The following is a 19,989-nucleotide window of genomic DNA, read 5'->3' as shown; positions in this document are numbered from 1 at the left end:
ATTTCTGAGTCACCAGAGGGCAGAATAACTCTTCAAGGGAACCAAAAAATCCTATAGCATCACAGTAGAGCCCAGGAAAAATGAGCTTTTTTGAGTTGGTGGATGTTTGAGGACAAGGTGACTTTTCAAAGACCAATGACTAGGGATAAAGGGATAGCCCTTTAACTGAGTTCACTGAGAAGTCTTTAATATGATACTAAAAAAACCCCAAACAATAAATTCCATGGACACTGCCTAGTTTGAGAAGACTGACTCTTCTCTGACCTATTTTTAATGACAACTGATGCACTTCTAAGGGCTTTGATTCTGCAAGACCTTGATACTGACTTATGCCTTCATTGTATTTAGTTCTACTAATCTGAATGCAAGTGCCACCTGCCCTGGGTGCAAGTACTTACACATGAAGCAAATGTAGCAGATCAGAACTTCCAGAAAGTCACCTTATTTTAAGTTTAAATAGTGCACTGAAAACTCTCTCAAACTCCTAGGTCATTTAAACTTTAGCATGGCAAGGAAAACTGTTCTAGGAATTCAATACAGGGAATTATGTCTTTGACAGAGCTTTTAGAAGTTTGCTGAAAAAAACCCATAAGGAGAATTATATGAACAATAGAAAGTTCATTTGGTTGATATATCTAGGTGCTATTGCTCAATAATTGTTGAGTAATAAGATATTTTACAAAATAACAGACTGAATTAATAAAGTGCAGATGTGTGTCAGGAGGATGAGTTGGCATAATTGATATAAACCCTAAAGTTCCTGTACTCGCTAGATGGCTCCATGCGACTAGAGTTTGCCCTTCACGTTTTGCTTTCCTGAAGTATGTCAGTTCTTTCTGCTTTCTTCCAGATTACAGCAGGTATTCTATCAAATTACTAGTCTATATTTTGACATAAAGTTTCTATCATATAATTCTTTGTTAGTATACACTGATCTCCACTGTTTGCTTTTCCCTTTGTTCACTTTCATATTAGCTCTACAACTTGATAAATTTGTTCTCTCATTTCATGCTGTTATTTCCTCGAATGGATAATAACTGTTTGCTCATTTTCCTTTTCCTGTGCTGTTTCACTACCCACCTGTTTAATGTTTTTCAAGTGCCTCTCCCCAGCTTGATGTTTCCTTCTATTAATATCTCTTTCTCATATGATTCTTTCCTCTCTATTTAAAACTTATTCTCCTTCAGAAGCTGACTCCTATTGCCTTCTCTGAACACTCCAATACATACAGACATGTCGATTAAAGGCTTATTCAAAAACATAATCTTAATGGCCCTTAAGCTCTAAATAGCTTTTAGATTTTTTATTCTGGGCTTACCAGTAAATTATAGAATTTCTTCCCTCTTCAGTTTCAGAAATAAGATTGAAACATGGGCAAGCAAAAGGTACATAAGCAAGTCTAAAGAAGGCAAGATGGTAAAAAGCAGCAGAGATTCACAATTTCACATTTTCAGAACAGTCCTGCCTTAGATTTTTTTCAAGAGATGCTGTTTTATTACTGTCTGTGACTAAGATAAGGGAGAATTACAAAACCAGACAGTGACTTCATTGGCAATATCCATGCTGTTTTACCACTTTCAGAGACTTTTGGAATTCCAGCTCTCAGGCTAGTTCAGAAGGGTAATCAGTTTTATTGTGCTTAGGATTTGTTTTCTGACTTAGCAAAGGCAATAGAAAAGATTCTGAGCAGGCCTAGAATGATTACATAAGAGATAAAAAAGGTACTTTTACCTCATATCTTCTGTAAGTTCATCAACCAGCTTCAACCACATTTCAGCTAATTGGTTTTCAGAAATTTTAGCCTGCATTCCTGATTTTAAGGTGGCTAAGTTGGTTTGCTGAGGAATTTAAAAGAAAAGGATTTGCATTTATAAGCTTCAATTGTGGTATATATGGTCAATATGAGTTTCAAGACTTTAACTTATTTATTTGGATGTAGAAAGACCAAATAAAAAAAAGACTCAGATGCTCAAACTTGATTCATATTTAACAGCACTATTCCCATGTTCTTTTTCAATGTATTTAACAATATATGATATTGCACCTAGCTTCCAAAGCAAATAACAGTTCTTCAAACTTAACATGCCCCTAACCAAGGACTACCGCGGACTCTTCCTGTGGGAATTCCCTGCAGATTCAAGCAGGAGTGTGTTGGGCCTCGCCTGAATACAGACCTACAAATATTAATGCCATTTGTTACACTGAGCTATGCTTAATTTTGAATAGGAAAAAAGGAGGGAAAAGTTTTCAGAAAACTGTTTCATAATTTGGTCAAAAAGTCAGTTTTTGATTATACCTCTAAGTGAAAAAAGTAGATATAAAAGCATATCAGCAAAAAAAAGATCTTAAATGTCTTACCAGTCTTTCAGCCATGTTTAGGATTACATTCACAGGGTCTAATCTATGACTTATGTCCTCCCAAAAGGAAGTCAGTGTAACAACTGGCTTTGTGTTTGCCCATGGCAAGTAGTAATAATAATTACCTGGTGTGAAACATTTGTATGTTAGAGTTAGAATTCATGGCAGGAATACATACTGTACACTGCACAAGTTGCTATATTTATTTCATTTATGTACTACAATTTATTTAGAACATACAAGCGACTCCAAGCATGTCAAAGGATTTGTATTTTTCAGTCAGTGCAGCGTCTGTTGGATGGTAAAATTTTACTTCAAATTGTTTCAAAATCCAATGGATTTTTTCCAATAAATTATCTGTTAACATGTTCATTCTTTTTTCTCATAACTTATCGATGTAGATAGCATATTAAGTGTATATCTGAAATAAAATATTCAAATACTTATTTTCCAGAGTAAACCTGATTACTTCATTTAATGCATAGACACCAACCCCTCCCCTTACTGTTTGCAGTTAATAAAAAAGTTATACCCAAAATATATTCTCCTGTGATTTAGCTAGGCTGTTTTCTTCTAGGCTGCCTGACATCTGGTTGAAAACTAAGTTTTTATTTTATTCTCAATTAGAATGTTCATTAGAATGTTCAATTTTTCCCTATTTAATCCTTAGTTTTTAGATACCTTTTTCTTGCCAATTTTCCTGTGCACATTTAGTACACAGTCAAAAGGTTTCACTGAATTCTGTGAAAATTTCTTTAATAAACTCTGTAGGCTTTGTAGCATATATTCCATAAATGAAACTTAATCTCAAAAGTCGTGAAGAGCCACATGATCTTTTCTGTCATGTTTTTCAATAATTTTTAGTACAGTCAGGGTTGTCATTCCAAAGCCATAAAATAGCACCTCAAAAAGAAAATTTTACATTATTTTATCCCCATACCAGTAGCATCCTTACCATCAAAAACAGCACGACTATACTGAGTTGTTGATGCCAAAGGTTTACAGGTGGTATCAAACTTGTTGCCATAGTTACCAATGCTAACTTCAAACTGGATAGGCTCACCAGTGTCTTGCAGCATGGTAGCAGAATGAAACACAGCAGCCAAGCAGAACTTTCGTCTGCGCTGGTATTTCTACAAGAAGAAACTTTTTAGCTGCATTTCAATATTTGTTAAGCAGAATCCACAGCTATAGAAAACAATAGCAATTTTTAAATGGAAATAAAAATGTTATTACTTTTACTACTTTGGTGAGAAGCAACCAAAAAGATATAATATGTATATAATAAATTACTGTATTTGAGATTATAAAAATATTTCAAATTAATACTTCATGCTACCAGGGTATGACATTTTTGTAGCCACATCATCAATAACCAACTCTCTCAATTCTGAGATTCAGCTCAATTTTTTCAATTTTAGTAAGTTAGATCATTCTCCAAAAATGACCAGCCGAGGCATATCTCTATTACCAACACTGACGATAAAACAAGGATTTACCTCAACAACCAGTAAGTCATCGTTAGGAATCATCTCTAATTTTTTGTTGTTAACAGGTTTGCTTTCAAGTATTGTAGATAGTTCAACCAGAATTCTCCCTCTGTAAGCAACTCCTTCTCCCTGCAACATAATTATACATTGAATCCAATTTTATATATTTCTCCTAAAGTAGCATACTTTTTCCTTAGCTGTACATTATTCTGGCTTCACTTAACTGTTCCAAAAACTTCTTTGGAGGCATGGATGTACGTATTTGAACAAATGAAATAAAGCAGTTGGCTTTAATTAATGGTAGAAGCGAAAAAATATATATTTACAGAAACAAGGAAATAATACATACAAATGCATGCAGAGATACAGATAGTGAAAAACATCAAGAAACTGCTGCTCCTTCAAAAACACCTTTAAAACAAAATCTGATAAGAATGGAAAATATTATCATACTTCCTTCTTAATCATAAATATAAAATATTATTCAAAAAGAAACACCAAAAGGAGTGTAATGTGAAACAAAAAACTCCAAGCATTAATTTGTTAAAACCAATTGGGTTTAATCCTTTTATTAAAAACAATGAGTAAAAAAATTGACCTTTCCAAAGTTTAATTCGTCATATGGGTCTGGGAATCCAGTGTATTCTCTTGGACTTCCGTAAAAGTTTAGGTAACAAGGCCCAAATGTTGGTAAAAAGCCAACTTCAGCTTCTCCAGTGTTTGCTAACAGGAAACATAACCAATATATCTTTGTTAATTACCATTCAGAGCCAGAAAAACAATTAACATTACAGTAGAACAGTTGTTAGATATTAGTTAGTTATTAGTAAAGTAAGAACACTTTATTCTCTGGGTATACTATATGAATTTAAAGTAATTACAGCCATGATTGTTCTTTTTCCTAACCTCCTCCACTGTACAATATTTACTAGACACTACTTCATGCAGTAAAAAAACCCACAGAATAAACAGAACTTCTGCCCCACTCCAAATATCAGGTTTTCATTTATGTGAAAGAGTAATACACTCTATGTTAACAGAAAACAGATTTTCTAGAAACAAATGAAACTGAGTAAAACAACATTTGCAATCATTTAAATGCACAGGCCATTGTTCTAGCTAAACAGCTACAAAAAAGACGCACAACATAGTGGGAAAAGCCCTACTGTTTACCATAGTTGATCTTACTGTTTTAATTTTTAGTGTAATTTTTCTGTGGTTGTTCTTCAGGGTAAAACACAAACTACTGCAAACTCTAATGATAACTGCCACAGTGCATTGTTTCTCACACTCCCTTTTCAGTAAGCTAAAATTCATACAAGACAAAGTCTGCAAACTCAGTTAAATCTTAGTTAATTCCGATTACAATAAACTCCAATTTGGATATTATTCTTATTCCATGACTAACAAATTAAAATTTCCAAATGTCTTAATCCAGCTAAAAAATATTAATAGGGATTTAGATATTTTTGTCAGTTACAATAACTAAGCTAGGAAACTGCACACCAAAGCTATTGTCTATTTACAGATATTTAAGATATCTAAGAACTTGAAAGCATGTTTTCATTTCTAACACTTACTGTCATAACTTTTTATTTTTCAGCAGTGTTCTGTTTTTTAGCAGAAAAATATATATAGGGAAGTCAGTTATATTACTGCTGTTATCTTTTGGGTTTGCATTCATGCCTTGCAAATTTATTAGATGAATGAGATTCTAAAAAGCTCATTTTAGAGCAAATTAAAATTTATATTTAAGGGATTTAATTGTTCTTTCAGTAATAATCAAATATATGCCAAGGCTACTGACTGATAAATTTGATGAGTACTGCAGAGAACTGGAACAAGGTGAGCAACACACATGCAGAAAAATACTGCATAGTTTTGAGCAAACAGGAAAGATTCTATATTCTTTTCCTTCTTGTATCCTAGCTTTTGTATTTGAACAAATGATCCTGGTATAAAAAAAGACGAGAATCGGGTTCTAAACCTTGCAACAGATACCACTTTCAGTGATCTGCAATATTTATCATAGGAAAGGATGGCTGAGGTAAGAAATTGAAAATAAAGGGTTATGCCTTGTATGACTTCGCCACTGTTACCACTGAGTGACACAAATGCATAATATAAATTGTGATGTGTTGATGTCATTTCCTGTCAACACGAAGTCATATAAAATCTGCAAAATATAAAGATTTGCAGTTCTCTATTTTGCATTTGGATACTTTCACATCCTTACATCGGAATCAGAAACGGATAAAACATTGAATGGAAAATCACTCACATTCTTGATGGAATACTGTCTGATTTTTAAAAAAGTCTAACACTGAATTGCTCACATCAGATCTCAATATGACTCGATTCAAGGTACAGATCTGTGTTGAATTAATATATTCATGACTTACTGCTGCTAATAAATGAAACAGAATATAAATTTTAAAAGAAAACAAACAAAAAAGCCCTCCCAAGCCTGGAATAAAAAGAATATTTTTGTAGGGTTTTTTACATTTAAAATTCAATTGTTTGCATTTAGGAGGCTGATGATCCCATATTACAGAAAGCAATTCTGAAAAATTATTTCAGCCTTTGATGTAATATTACTTTATTGAGAAAGATAGTAAGGATTTATGCAGATGAATGTTTTTTACCTTTCAACTGCACTCAAATTGTATTTATTTCTCACTCACAAATATTTACCACAAAGTCTTCCAAAACTGGATGTCAACATTGACAGGTATGTAAAAAGCTGTCTCTCCAGGTTTTAACAGAATCAGACTTCATTTTTCAGACTTTATTTATATAGCTAGCTAAGCATAAGCACAACAGCATTAATTATTTTAGATAGTTATTTACTTCTGCAGGGCTCTGAAGCTGCAAATATAGTTGCAGTCTCATAGCTAGATTAAAAATTGCAAGCCATTGTTAGACCAAGCGCTTTATAATTGAAGCAACTGCATGCTCAACTCTAAACATAGCTTGAAGCACCAGCCAAACAGAAATATTTTCAAACCACTTCCAGTGCCAAAACTGTTTTATACAGTTAGTTATGTGTGATACTCTTTAATTGTAGTGGTGAAGTCTTTTACACAAGTAATTATTAAAAAATGTTTTTTAAGATGATGGGGTTTTTTAGGTAAGACTTCTCAGTTTGGGCAATGGAAAGTAAAATCAGTAGCAGACAAAGATATAAACCTTCATATGATGAAGCCCCTGTTCCTGAAGATGAAAATTCTACATTATGAAAAGAGAAGAAGTTACATGACAAGTGACAATAGCATTTTAAAAACAAGTACAACACAAAGCAATCTGCTTTTAAAATAAAGTTGGAGGCCCAAGAGAAGATAAAGTTAATGTGGGCTACAATCTTGCTTCCTGATTAAAATATGAAGGTATCACTTCCTGTTCAAATCTCAGAAGAAAAAAAACCCCATGTAGCTGACAAAATACATTGTTTTAATGCTTCTGTTTCAGCTCTGCCTAGTTCTCCTCCTCACAAAATAAAATTCTATTTTAAAAATTATTTTAAAATCTTAAAAACATTTAGGAAAACCACTACATTTCAGGGCCCATTAGGATGTCTTCATTTACTGAAGACCATAGATCAGCTCAATTTCCTAATCCCTTAGAAGCCAGAGCAGGCTTCAGGCATGGCATTGAGCTCAAGAGAAGATAATCTGCATGGAAATGGCTATTCCAATGTCAGTACCTCAGTATTGAGAGAATCCAAGCAAGATTTTCTCAGTTACTAAGTATCTGGGTTTGAAGTATAAATGAGCTGTGACTCAGCAGCAGTTCACGTTACGCACTTATGTGGGCAGCAGTGATCTCTCCAGAGCTGAATTTTCCTCAGCCCAACCCTTCTGTCTTTGATTTCCCATTGCCTTTTTCTGTAACCCTTTCTTTTGCCTCTGGTTGTGCGGAGGGTATACTTCAACTGCAGTATACTTCTAAGAAGACTCTGTTATACACTGGAAGTTATGTGACTGAAAATACAGTTTCATCTGTTAAGTTAAATGCTTGGCTCAAGTCACTACAGGCTTGGAGCCACAGCTCCTGACAGAGCTATCAACATAAGGACAAACTGGTCTGTCTCAGGCAAGTACATATCATAAAGATTTAATAAACACAACAGGAAAAATAGTAATTTAGATTCTTATTTTGGCAATGGTGTAAACGGTTTTGAGCCAGTGTCCATCAATCTAGTGTAGATAGTCCAATAAATAAATGTTAAGCCTGTTTAGCCATGAATTTTACAATTCTGTATGGACAACTAATATGCCATACTATGTTTATTAAAAAAGATTTCTGGCAAATTAATGCAGAATCCTTGTCATGGAGCTGGCTCAATTGCATGAATAAAAAGGAGTTTATAGATATCATTCACAAAGAAATAATAAATAAGCATAATATTATATCAGACTATAAATGTAACAGGTCATCCCCCCCGCCCTCCGTATTTCCCAAAGTCTTGGCACAATAAATGTTCCTTATAATACTGTAAAGAAGAGATTTATCACAAAGCTATTGTCCAATGGGTACAACATGTTAGGAATGTCATACCCTGCCTAACTAAATTTTGCAGTTAATGAAGTTTTTAGTTTTTATGAAATTACATATCCAGTCAACTATACTGATTGAAGCGTGTAAGTTCACTGTCTGTGATCACAGAATTGCAATGAACATCTTCATTTATTGAAGCTACTAAAATAAGGGTTACTAAGTAGTAATTTGGAACATTCATGCAATGAGATGCAATGCCCATTTCTAGTAAGCTACTGATGAGAGCAGAGACTGATCCAAGTTCTCCCAGCATCTGAACACAGCGTAGTAGTATACAGGAAATGAGCAGGTGGCTCTAGAGTGTTGCTGTAGGCTAATGACTAAGGAACATTCTCGAGCTTCTAAGTTCTCTTCCCAGAGAAAAAACAGATATGCTTATAAGGTGGCAAAAGAAGTCTTGTCTACTAGAGCCCAATGAACTTTTAAAACAGTGACTCTGGTTTGATTTTGAATTAAGTGTCTTATTAAGTATCTTGGTAAATTGGTATATCTTACTCATGATAGATAGTGATATCACATAGTTTTCTGAATTTAGGAACTTACTCATGATAGATTGTGATATCACAATTCTGAATTTGGGAAAGTACTCATAAATTTAATTAACTCCTTAACTTTATATATATATAACAAAACATTAAATATTTAATTAGTTACTGCTATTTGCATGATGATGTGGTTTAAACATTAAAATTGGAATACTTTTTAAAGTCAAGTCTGACAGTATATTTTCTAGGAGCATTGTTTTGAAAATTCCAGAAACAGATAATCTTGTTGCCACAGAGCTGAGGAACTATAGGAAAATATACTTTCTTAGAACACTGAACTTTGGTATTCCTCACAACACAAGAGAAGATAATAAATTATTTACTGCTCAATTACCTTCAATTTCTCCTCCTGAAGAAGCAATTTTTGAGAGACTTAAATATGTTGTTCCTACTACATCATTTTTTGTAAGACGATCCCTACAAATAAAAAAGAAAAGATTTTATTTAAATATAATGCTGGTCATCCTACATAGAAGCAAGCTACCACTAAACACATTTTATATCACCTGGAATGCTTTAATATTACTGACACAGATGTAATGGCTTAGTTACAAATGTGGGCTGTATCATGAAGAAGTCACTTGACCCTTACACCACTGCACAAAATTAACACCACTCTCATGTTACATTAACCAGGTCTTTTGTGAAGAACCCATGAAGCAAAATACTTAAACTCTTGCTTAAATATGGTCATAGACTGAAAAATACCTGACATCTATAGAACTAGACTTTTCTTCTCTTAATATGATTTACTTTGTCTACTATTTTGATTGAAAGTCATAACTCACCAGTCAACAACTGCAAGTTTTATTTTCTCACACACAGAGGGAAACTGAAAAGAAAACAATCGAAATAAAATAACCCATTACTTATTTCACCTCTGTAATGTTAATGCCCTGAGTTCCAAAAAGATAGTTGCTTTCTACAGAAACAAGAAAAAAATCCCTCACCTTGATTTGAAGATAAATAATTTGATTCCACTCTGGATTAGCATTTTTCTCAATTATATTTGTGCAAACCTGCAAAAAATAAAATCAAATATACAGCACATCAAAGATAAAACAGATTTAAAAAAAAAGCATATACTAGCTATGATTTAGAATAAATCAAATTCTGTTTGGTAAGATGAGGGGTAGTAGTTATGATGAATCTTGATTGGTTTATGCTACAATAAGCCATTAGTTTTCAGTTGGTAAATACTGCTAAACCAGTCTGTATATGCAACATTAATGACTATTGGAAGGAGGAGAAAATTTTGAAATAGTGTTTAAACCTGAGATGGAGTTACTCGTTATTTCCATTGGCTACAATTAAATTGAATTATTAAAGCCTGTTATTTGCACTAGCTACAATTTAATGTGTTTTCACACTACGACTGATCTCTTGTATGACAGCAGAGAAATGAGATGAAGGAATTATTTCATCACTGTGTGCCCTATGCAGATATTAGAGTATAATTAGAGTATATTATTTGCTAGTCATGTCTACTGAAGATCCTCTACATTACTGGGCATGCCAACCTGACTATATAACTTAATAAAGCCTGACATTTTTTTAAGTTAAAAAAAAAAAGACAAAAAAAAAGAAAGATTGGCTAGCGATGACTATAGGTTGTGCAATTGTGCTGCTGCTCTAATTTGGTATTGTAAAGAGCACATTAGTAATAAAATGTACAAATGCAATTAACCTGTCCAGAAATATTTGTATCAACAGTATTAGAAGCAATCAGGAACAACTGGTAGGCAAGCAATCTGGCATGCATCTGTTCGTAGCATTTAGTCACACATTCCTTTTATTAGTCATGAGGTTTACACCCATTCTACTGTAGTGCCTTGCAGTTTGTCCTCATCTGATGAAGTAAACTTTAGGGCTAATGCTTTGTTATTTCCATATTTTCTGTATACTTAAAAATTTATACTAGCATATGAAATCTGTTCTCAGGACTATGACTAGAATGCAAAGATTCAGATATTTACTAAATTACCTTTTTCCCAGCAAAAGAAACTTCTACAAATGGATCTACCAGGTTTTTCTTGTCTGCTTCTCCTCCGAATATTTCCTTGACAGTCTGTGAAAAAGCATCATCCACTGGAAAGGTGTCAAAGAAAAAATTAAAGTTTATGCTTTTTAATTATTATTTTTATTTTATTTATTTATTCATCCTAAAAAAATAAATTGTCCATAGCAATCCCACCAAAATCAACCAGATTACAGATCTAGGTAAAATCTAATCTGATACACAGAATTCTGGACAGTATTGCTGGTAAAAAATGGAGAATTTGTTCTTAGAAGCCATTTCCTTAGAAGCCATTTCAAGAATATAAACATTTGAAACACCATAAGGAGTCCTTATGTACTCCTGAATTTAGAGTCATAATTGTATTTGAAAAACATTATGCATGTACCGGTGGATACTGTCATTTATTGTCACAGATATAGGCAATTATGCTAAGAAGAGACAAAAAGCTACCTATATTCTACCAGAAAACACATATGGCATATAATGAAAGAGCCTTTGTCTCAGCAATATAGGGTTGACATTAGTAAAATCTCACTAAACAAATTAATGTCAAACTGCTTACAAGCTCCTCTGCCCTCCAAGGCCATTTATTTAAGCTTATGGTGCTCAACTTATAGCCCACAAACTGCATGTAGCTTTCTGGGATACAACCAGTTCCTAGTTACTTATTTCCTGTGGCCACTCAGGAGCAGGTTGCTGGCAATACAGAACTAGCTTGGCCATTACAGCAGCACTTGACTGATTTCAGCAGTCCTGTGGCCTTTCCCCCATTGCAAAACAGCTGCTGCTATGAGCACGTATGAAGAAGAGTTAATGGATTGCTGGGAAAAGGAAGGTGCAGGGGGGATCAGCAGTACTGCTTATCTACTAGGATCTAAATGGCCTTGGAAGAGGGCTGCAGGGAACTAGGGCCTGATAACCTCTTGAAAGTAGGCAGGGATTGGGATGTTGACACATGCACTGTATCCTCAAGCTAGACATACACAGAACATTCAGCTTATCTGCAGATCAAATGTACTTGAATATTAGTTACTTGCAATTACTTGCATGTAACTTCTGTGATTGGAGAAGGGATAATGAAGATGATCCTTTCCCACTACCAGAAGTTGCGTGGCCCACTCAGCAACAGATGAACGTGACTAATCTAATGGGTATCATATTACGTTATCCATTACGAGAATTAAGTAGACTTACTGAGTGTTACCAAGGACTTGAAATCGGCTATGTAAAACACTCAAGATGGTTTATGTTCAAGGATTTTTTCTGAACAGCTAACACAAATATTTCTAATGGTAATCAAATACACCAATGGACCAGTAATCAGAAGATAGGTACTTTGTGGAATGTCCTCAGCTCTGTAGATTTTGAGAAGGAAAGTGACCCATCGAAGTGCAATTCCAGCAGGTAATAACAGATTGCTCTCCACATCATCACTTTCATTATCTCTTTCCCTTTTTTCAACCTGTTGGGAGATATAGTGGGACATAGTATATGGTATATAATAATGACAAAGTAAAGTACAGAATGAAGGTGATTAGTTAAACTGATGCCCACAATACTCTTCAGAAAGAAGACTATTGTCTGTTTTATTATAAAGAATGAGATTTTATCAAATTATCAAGCCACAAAAATTAATTTTACCTAAACACTTTTACTTACATTTTTATCTCTAAAGTAATCAATTGCAGGAGCCAATTATAATCACACTTTAAAAATCATCATCATCAGATGATGATGACTTTGGCATTTGTACAATACCAACTTCATGCAATTTTCATACTCATTTCAAGATGAATATTGCGATAAGGCATCTTACTGCAACTCTGATCTGATCTAATTTACCAGAACTTACTGCTTCCTCCTTTTAAAATAAATAGGAAATACAAAATTTCACCACAAATAACTAGACATATCCTTGTGATTTCAAGAATCATGAGGATAGCAGAAAGGAAGAGTTAATATAAAACAAGATCTTCCACGGTTCTGGGGACCATATCGTACTTAACTAAGGAGGAACAGTATGCAAAAATCTCAGGCAGGAAGAACAGCCAAAGTTAAACTACAGACAATGGTCAAGTAAGAAAAGCATCACACAGAAAAGAGGGTCTGTTTTTACCTCGGCAGAACTGCAGACAGTTAAGGACTGGATTGTTAAAACTACCTACTGCTTTCACATGCATCAAGTTACTTGTGCTTAATTTGTAATTATTGATGGGTTTGATTTTCACCTGGCATACTATTTGAAGCTTTCTGGTACTCAGGTTTATCTCTGGGCTTGTCTACATCGTGTGGTAGTGGAGGCATTCCTGACTTAGTCCTGGAACTGGTATCAATTTGTTGCTCAGGCTGATTAGCTATGCTAAGGAAAATTACATATTGGCTTGCATGCAAACCCGGGCTAACACATCTCTACTTCTTCCAGGATGTGTAGATCAACACAACCAGAGCTGGTCCAGAGGTGGCTTAATTGGACAGGTTAATGAAATAAGCTTTGAGTTAGCCACTTAGTTAGCCTTGAAACAACTTGTAATCTTGTCTTACTTTTAAATACTGCTCACAGAGTCAATTATACACATTGAAAAAGTGTGAGAGGGACATGAATAAATATCCATGGGGTGGAGAGGTGAAGAAAAACATTTAAATGAAACTTACTGGTGGCTCATCTCCAGTTCCCAGGACAAACATGCTGACTTTCATATAGCCTTTAGCTCCTGAATTTGTATCTTCAGGATCACTCAGCAAAAGCCATTTTCTCATGACTGCATGGCCTAAAATAAAACAAATACCACCACTCACCCCCAGTAATATCCATTACAAAATGGCAGAAATCATAAAATTAAAGCCAACTATTCCAAAAGCATGCTTTATCCTGAAACTAATTATTGACAGTTTTTTTCTGTCCTGTACATGTCACAATAATGCCATTAAAAATAAGAAATCTAATGGTGTTCAAATGTTGTGGCATCCTAAATCAGGGACATAATTATAAAATACTTTTGCATTATTTTTCACATTTTAGGTCTTTGATACAAAAACTAATATCCAAGTTCTGGGTGCTTGTACTTCATCTTGAAACCACTGAAAGGAATTCTGTGTTGTTTGATTGTTTTTTTTAAATAATACTAAAAGCAGCAATCACAAATAACTTTCCATTAACTTTCTTCTTTTACTTTAGACACTTAGTGAAATATTTCAACTTCAAGCTTCAAGCTAGGAAATAAACTCTGAAGTAACTGTTACTTACCAGGCTCATCATAAACATAGCCAATGTCAATCTGAAATAAAGAAAGATAAAGGCATTACCTCTGAAGAAATGCTAAACCAGAAAAATGCTGGACAACTCCCCTCAAGTTTTTAATGAGTTCTACTATATTGTTCTTGTCACAAACAAAAGAAAGTTCACATAATATATTCTTGGGAGGAGAAAGAGAAAACGACTTACTTTTGAAAAATGAGCGATTTTGAATGGACACAGAGGCCAAGAAGAAAATGCAAGAAAGGGTGTATTAGAACTAACAGGTGTAGATACTTTTTTCTCTTCTCAGATCCCCAGCTTTTTCATTTATCAGAGACAGAAATGAAGCTAGCTTACTGCTTCTTGAATTCCCTGTGTTCCCCCATTATTTTATGTTCAGACAGGCTTTTCAGAATGCTTTTGTTTCTATTTCCTGCCCAACATCTCATCCTTCAGTTCCAGAAATGAAGCTTGTTTTTTTAAAGAATAATTTCCTCTTTCTTTTATGAAGACGATGGCCAATTTTTTCCCCCACTGTGCCAAATTTGAACAAGAGTGCACATATACCAAGACTGTATTCATTGTATCAGATTTCAGACATGTTCAGGACGGTAACTGTGTTTGCTCATGGCAATTGAGGCTAGTATTCCTTCCAGGCAAAGTCTGAAAGGGCGATTTTCTAGAGAGAATTACCCTTGGGGTTTTCTCCTGGAATGTGTGCCTGCAGGAACAGAAAGTAGGTAAATGACATGCCATCACCTGCTTAGCAAATGATCAGTCCTCCACAGAACAATATACCACTTTCTGAATCACTAGAAATTACATAGATAATAAGCAGTGAGAAACAAAAGCAACCAGGTTTGTTGCAGAAACCGCTTCATTTAGAAAAGAGCACTCTTCCATACTTGCATATTTTTATGAAAAACTGATCTAGAGAGACCTACTGAATTTAAGCAGTACAAAATAAGCAAACAGAAAATACAACCAGCACTGATGTTAGAAATGTAGGGGATCCCAGTAGCCATTACAATTACCAGGTGAATTCTTTGTCTGTATTGTTTTAGGAATACTTTCAATAGGCAGATGTCTACCTCCCCGTATTGACCATAACAAATAGAAATTAAAGACAATCTCACTAATACCATCAGAACCACAGAACTTACTTTAACTAAGTGACTTTTCCACCATCTCTTTTACTTAACAAACTTATGATCAAAGGAACACCTTTCCACATCACTTGAGAGTGTACATCTTTATGCTGCCACAAATATCACTATTATGCCTATTACCTACCTAACAAAATTGTCTGCTCAAACCCTACCTCATACCAAATAATCACCTCACCTTTTAAGGAAAAAAATTACCTTTTGGTAAATATTTTTCTCTCTTGGATGAAAGTTAGAGAACTTGGTATATAAAACACAATATTCTTTAACAATAATCTATTAAAAGAAGAAAACAGTTTACTAGTGCTTTAAGCAAATGGTTTCTAGCATTAAAAGCAAGACACCATCAGGTAATTCTTTGGCCTTTCCTAAAGCAGCATAAATTTAAACATTTAAAACAAGTACTTAAAAAAAATTTCTCTCATTTTATTTAACTTAGTCAAAATACAGAAGTAGTTTCACACCCACCTTAAATTCTCCCATTAGACAGTCTGCTCGTAGAGAATAAGAATCATATACCTAAAAAGAGAGATAAGCACGAAACAAGAAAGTTTCTAAACATCGTAGTGAAATGGCCAAACAATCCTATATGCATCCAACAGCCTTTTGAACATGCACCATTTTTTCTTACCCGAATGCTAACAGTTTCATCAAGCAACTCTAAAGGAGTCATGTGCACATTGTAGAAAAATATCTGTTAAGGTAAAAACAAACAAAAAACCTGTCTCAAAATGACAAACACACAATTCTTTGAACTGAAAATGCAAAAAACTTTATTTTAAAAGGCTTGTGAAGCATGCCTGCTACAGTACTTTTACCCTGCCTCCTTGCTGGACACATTATATGATAATTCAGCACAGAATAAAAAACTAAATTCAGTAAATAAACTCAGTACAAAGTAGACAAAAGACAGTCACAACTTCCATTTGAATGAATGCAGCAGGCTTAGCTGTGCTGCAAACTTTCAGTACTGCCCTGGCTCATTGCTCTGCACTTCACATTTTCCTCAGGGGAACAACTTTGGAAAGGTAGTTTATTTTCCAGGATATTAAATCCTTGTCTGGCCATCCCTCTTGTAGCTGTCAAAAAAGGTCTTGTTTAGGGCTAGTGGTGATAGTGATTCTAATGATTTACATCTTTGAAATTCAAGGCCACAGGAATAAATCTGATAGTTTGACAGCCTGAAGATAAATATCCTATTTAGCTTATTTGTTTTATTAATAGTATACGTCTCACTGAGTTTGGTCTTTGAGCCCAGCTATACTTCAATCAGTACTGTAGCCAACAAAAGTGAAGAGTACATAAGCATGGTCCCTTCCTATTCCATTTTTTGCCTAGTCAGGATACCAAGACTGCCTAGGAAGTGATTCAATGTAAGGTGCAAATGGTTTTCTCCCTTTGCTTTTTTTACCACTGCTTCATAAATCTTGGCTGCTACCTACAGCTTAGTTTGAGTCTCAAATTTTATCTCTTCCTTGGTTTTGCCTGCATGTATTAAACATGCTTGCCACCCCGTTCCAGAATCTTCTGCATTTTCTACACAGGTCCAGACAATACTGTTATCAGTTATCCCTCAGCATTCCCTCTATTAAGCTTAAGCTTTGCAACATTAGTCTTCCAGACATGGGATCATTCTTACGTCCCTTATATGGCTTTGAATTCTCTCCTGTTTTTCAGTGTGTTTGACATACAAATCCCTTTCTGGACAAAGCAAGCTAGTTGTACTTCTACAAATCACAGATAGCAAGGCAATGACATTTCCAGATCCTGTTTGGCAGTCTTATTGACCCAAAGCATTGCACTGAAAGCTCATCTGCACGCACCAGAGAGGACTGCAATGATTCCTAATTATTTTTTCTGTCCTTTTATAACCTGCACACAACCATTCAAAGTCATTATTATGTCACATGGCCACCTCTATCAAAGAACATGTTCCATATGTCTCAGCTGAAATCTGGCTTCCTTCTAGCTGGCTTTATCTGCTAAGACTGCCAATGACAGAGATGTGTTTTTAGTGATGTGAATACATAAACAAAGGGGCTGGGAACTGCAAAATGTATACTAGCCACAATTACCCTTAAATATTAGCAAATTCTTATTCACTGATCACAATGAAAGCCATAATAACTATTTTTCTACATTTGATAGCATCAACATTTCGGCTACAGTGTCTTTACACCACTCACTTCATCAAAATATGGGTTGTTTCCTCTTTTGATTCTTGTTCGATGTGTCTGACCGCAAACATGAACTTTTACTACTGGTTTTATGTTATTTCCAGGTAACTGACGACCTTCAATAACTCTAACACGAATCTGGGGAAAAAAAAATAAAAATCAAACATTTGCATTAATCCATTCCCTATATTATCTATCACCAACAATTTCTTAGTATATCACCAAAAAGGTTAGCCACCTGAAGGAGCTGGCGGATATGGATTGGACTGACTTTTTAAACTTAGTTATAATAGCAAGTATAATTTTACTTGAATTTTACAAGACAACTTGGTGATAATTATTTCAGTAAATTTTTTTTTAACTTGCTTTTACTACTTATTTTTAAAGGTGCTATTGTAGTTTGATATCTATACAACTATACGATAAATAAGGTTCATCTAGATCTCAGTCAGAACTGTACAAAATTGGACATCTCTGTAACACGCAAATTTGAAAAATACTTTTGAAATACAGGCTTCCAAATGAAGAGACTGTCTCTACAGTGAATTCGATTTGCATAATCTGACATTAAATTATGCTCAGGCTGTGAGAAAGGAGCAATGTCATATCAGGCAGAAAAGCAAACATGCAACATTTAATAAATCATAGAATCATAGAATAGGTAGGGTTGGAAAGGACCTTAAGATCATCTAGTTCCAACCCCTCTGCCATGGGCAGGGACACCTCGCACTAAACCATGTGGCCCAAGACTCCATCCAACCTGGCCTTGAACACTGCCAGGGATGGAGCATTCACAACTTCCTTGGGCAACCCATTCCAGTGCTTCACCACCCTCACTGTAAAGAACTTCTTCCTTATATCTAACCTTAACTTCCCCTGCTTAAGCTTGAACCCATTACCCCTTGCCCTACCACTACAGTCCCTAATGAATCTACTACCTGGAAATCTTGTGGTTTGTTAGAAAGGATTCTCCGTGTTTTCTTTCCTTTGGTGATACGTTTAGCTAGCTGGGCTTCCTTCGTGCCACTTGGAACTGCTGGTGTGATACTACTAACTGGACCATCCAAGCCATCCTCATAACCACCATCATCTTCTCCATCTTATACAGTAAAAAAATCAGTGCAATTAATAAATAGTACATCTTGATGTTAAAGTTACAAGAGTAAGAATCTGATATCCAAGAGTTCCACTAAACCTGTATTATTATCTCATTTCAACATTTTTTCTGCTAACCACATGCTTCCAACTGCTTTTGAAAGCTAGTCATTTTAGCCTGCTTAAGAAAAATGTATATCCTAAGCAAAATAATTGTAAATCTGTTACTCTTCAGGATGCAGAGAATCTAATACAATTGCCATGCACTTTTCTGAAGAAACCAATTGAAGTTTTAACAAAGTACACTTCAGCTGTTAATGTCACCAGACTAGTTCACAGTACACCAAAAGTGATTAATTTTATTTCAGTTGAAGCTGTTTCCCAGCAGCAAGACTAGGCTATAGCATAGCATTGTTTTTCTCTTCAGAATCTTGAAAACATGAAGACATTTAGAGTTTGCCATCCAGAATAAAACTCTGAATCCTCCTCCACAGCATTTAACTGTGGAATAAATTCAAGTTTCTTAGTAAGCCTCTTTGACAGTTCTGAAATCACCTCTGTGGAAGACTGTTATACAACCACGTGACACTAGAATACCGTATCATACAGTGAGATTCCAGTATTGCAAAACAGGATCCGTAAATATCAGACCACAAAAGTGTGACCCTCCCTAATGTTTCCAGCTTCTTTTCTTAACTGAAGAATGGTGACTATGGTAAAACCTACAGAAGCTGTGCCTCTGATGGTTAGCATAAACAGAATGTTTGCTAACTTTATGAATTAGTTTGCCAACACAGAGTGATGATCACTTTGCATAATGAAGTCCTTTGTGATCCTTGTAAGAGACATATGAAACAACAGACATAGCCATACAATGTATTTTATGATCCCAAAGACCCCACCTCTTTCACATCTCTCAAAATCCATCTGCTATAATGGATCCGTGAAATGGATTTAGCACTTAATTTCAAATTTCTGAAACCAAGCTGTGGCAATCTCAGCTGGGGAGGTGATTTCATTTCATGGGAAATAGGTATTTACAATAAGTAACTAAGGTGTGTTTGATAATTTGCAATGAGATAATTTTCATGCAGTTGCTGGATACTAGATAAAAACTTGCCATCTTTTTTTTACCTGTATTACCTTATAGTTCAAATACATTTTTTTAAAGCTATCAAAATAATCTCATATAAGTCAATTTGCACTTTTAGCCTTCAAGTCTGTATTTCTATAAAATTATTTTGAAGTGTAGTAATTTAACACAGCTTTTGTGTTTGCACTACCTATCCTTCCACTCCCCAAGAACACCTCTCAGTGAAGTCAGTGGAATCAAAATTTCCCCCCCC

At 34.8% G+C, this 19,989-nt stretch overlaps 1 protein-coding gene across 4 annotated transcripts in view; it reads right to left on the bottom strand.

Annotated features, from left to right (window-relative positions):
* Nucleotides 1-19,989, bottom strand: part of MYOF (myoferlin) — a 69,997-nt gene that overhangs the window by 30,450 nt on the left and 19,558 nt on the right. For all 4 annotated transcript variants that reach the window (XM_030488992.1, XM_030488989.1, XM_030488990.1 and 1 more), the window contains 17 exons: nt 18,487-18,647; nt 17,558-17,686; nt 16,003-16,065; nt 15,840-15,890; nt 14,215-14,245; nt 13,623-13,738; nt 12,306-12,432; nt 10,935-11,038; nt 9,901-9,969; nt 9,739-9,782; nt 9,285-9,367; nt 7,038-7,076; nt 4,447-4,571; nt 3,858-3,977; nt 3,314-3,491; nt 2,359-2,483; nt 1,732-1,838 (listed from right to left, as the gene is read on the bottom strand). In XM_030488992.1, the coding sequence (XP_030344852.1) occupies nt 1,732-1,838; nt 2,359-2,483; nt 3,314-3,491; nt 3,858-3,977; nt 4,447-4,571; nt 7,038-7,076; nt 9,285-9,367; nt 9,739-9,782; nt 9,901-9,969; nt 10,935-11,038; nt 12,306-12,432; nt 13,623-13,738; nt 14,215-14,245; nt 15,840-15,890; nt 16,003-16,065; nt 17,558-17,686; nt 18,487-18,647 (1,672 nt within the window). The remainder of the gene's footprint in view (nt 1-1,731; nt 1,839-2,358; nt 2,484-3,313; nt 3,492-3,857; nt 3,978-4,446; nt 4,572-7,037; nt 7,077-9,284; nt 9,368-9,738; nt 9,783-9,900; nt 9,970-10,934; nt 11,039-12,305; nt 12,433-13,622; nt 13,739-14,214; nt 14,246-15,839; nt 15,891-16,002; nt 16,066-17,557; nt 17,687-18,486; nt 18,648-19,989) is intronic.

The sequence above is a fragment of the Strigops habroptila genome, chromosome 5 (genome assembly GCF_004027225.2).
Source record: "Strigops habroptila isolate Jane chromosome 5, bStrHab1.2.pri, whole genome shotgun sequence".
Taxonomy (NCBI): Eukaryota; Metazoa; Chordata; class Aves; order Psittaciformes; family Psittacidae; genus Strigops; species Strigops habroptila.
Note: the sequence above shows the minus strand (reverse complement) of the source record. Positions and strands in the feature narration are given on the sequence as shown.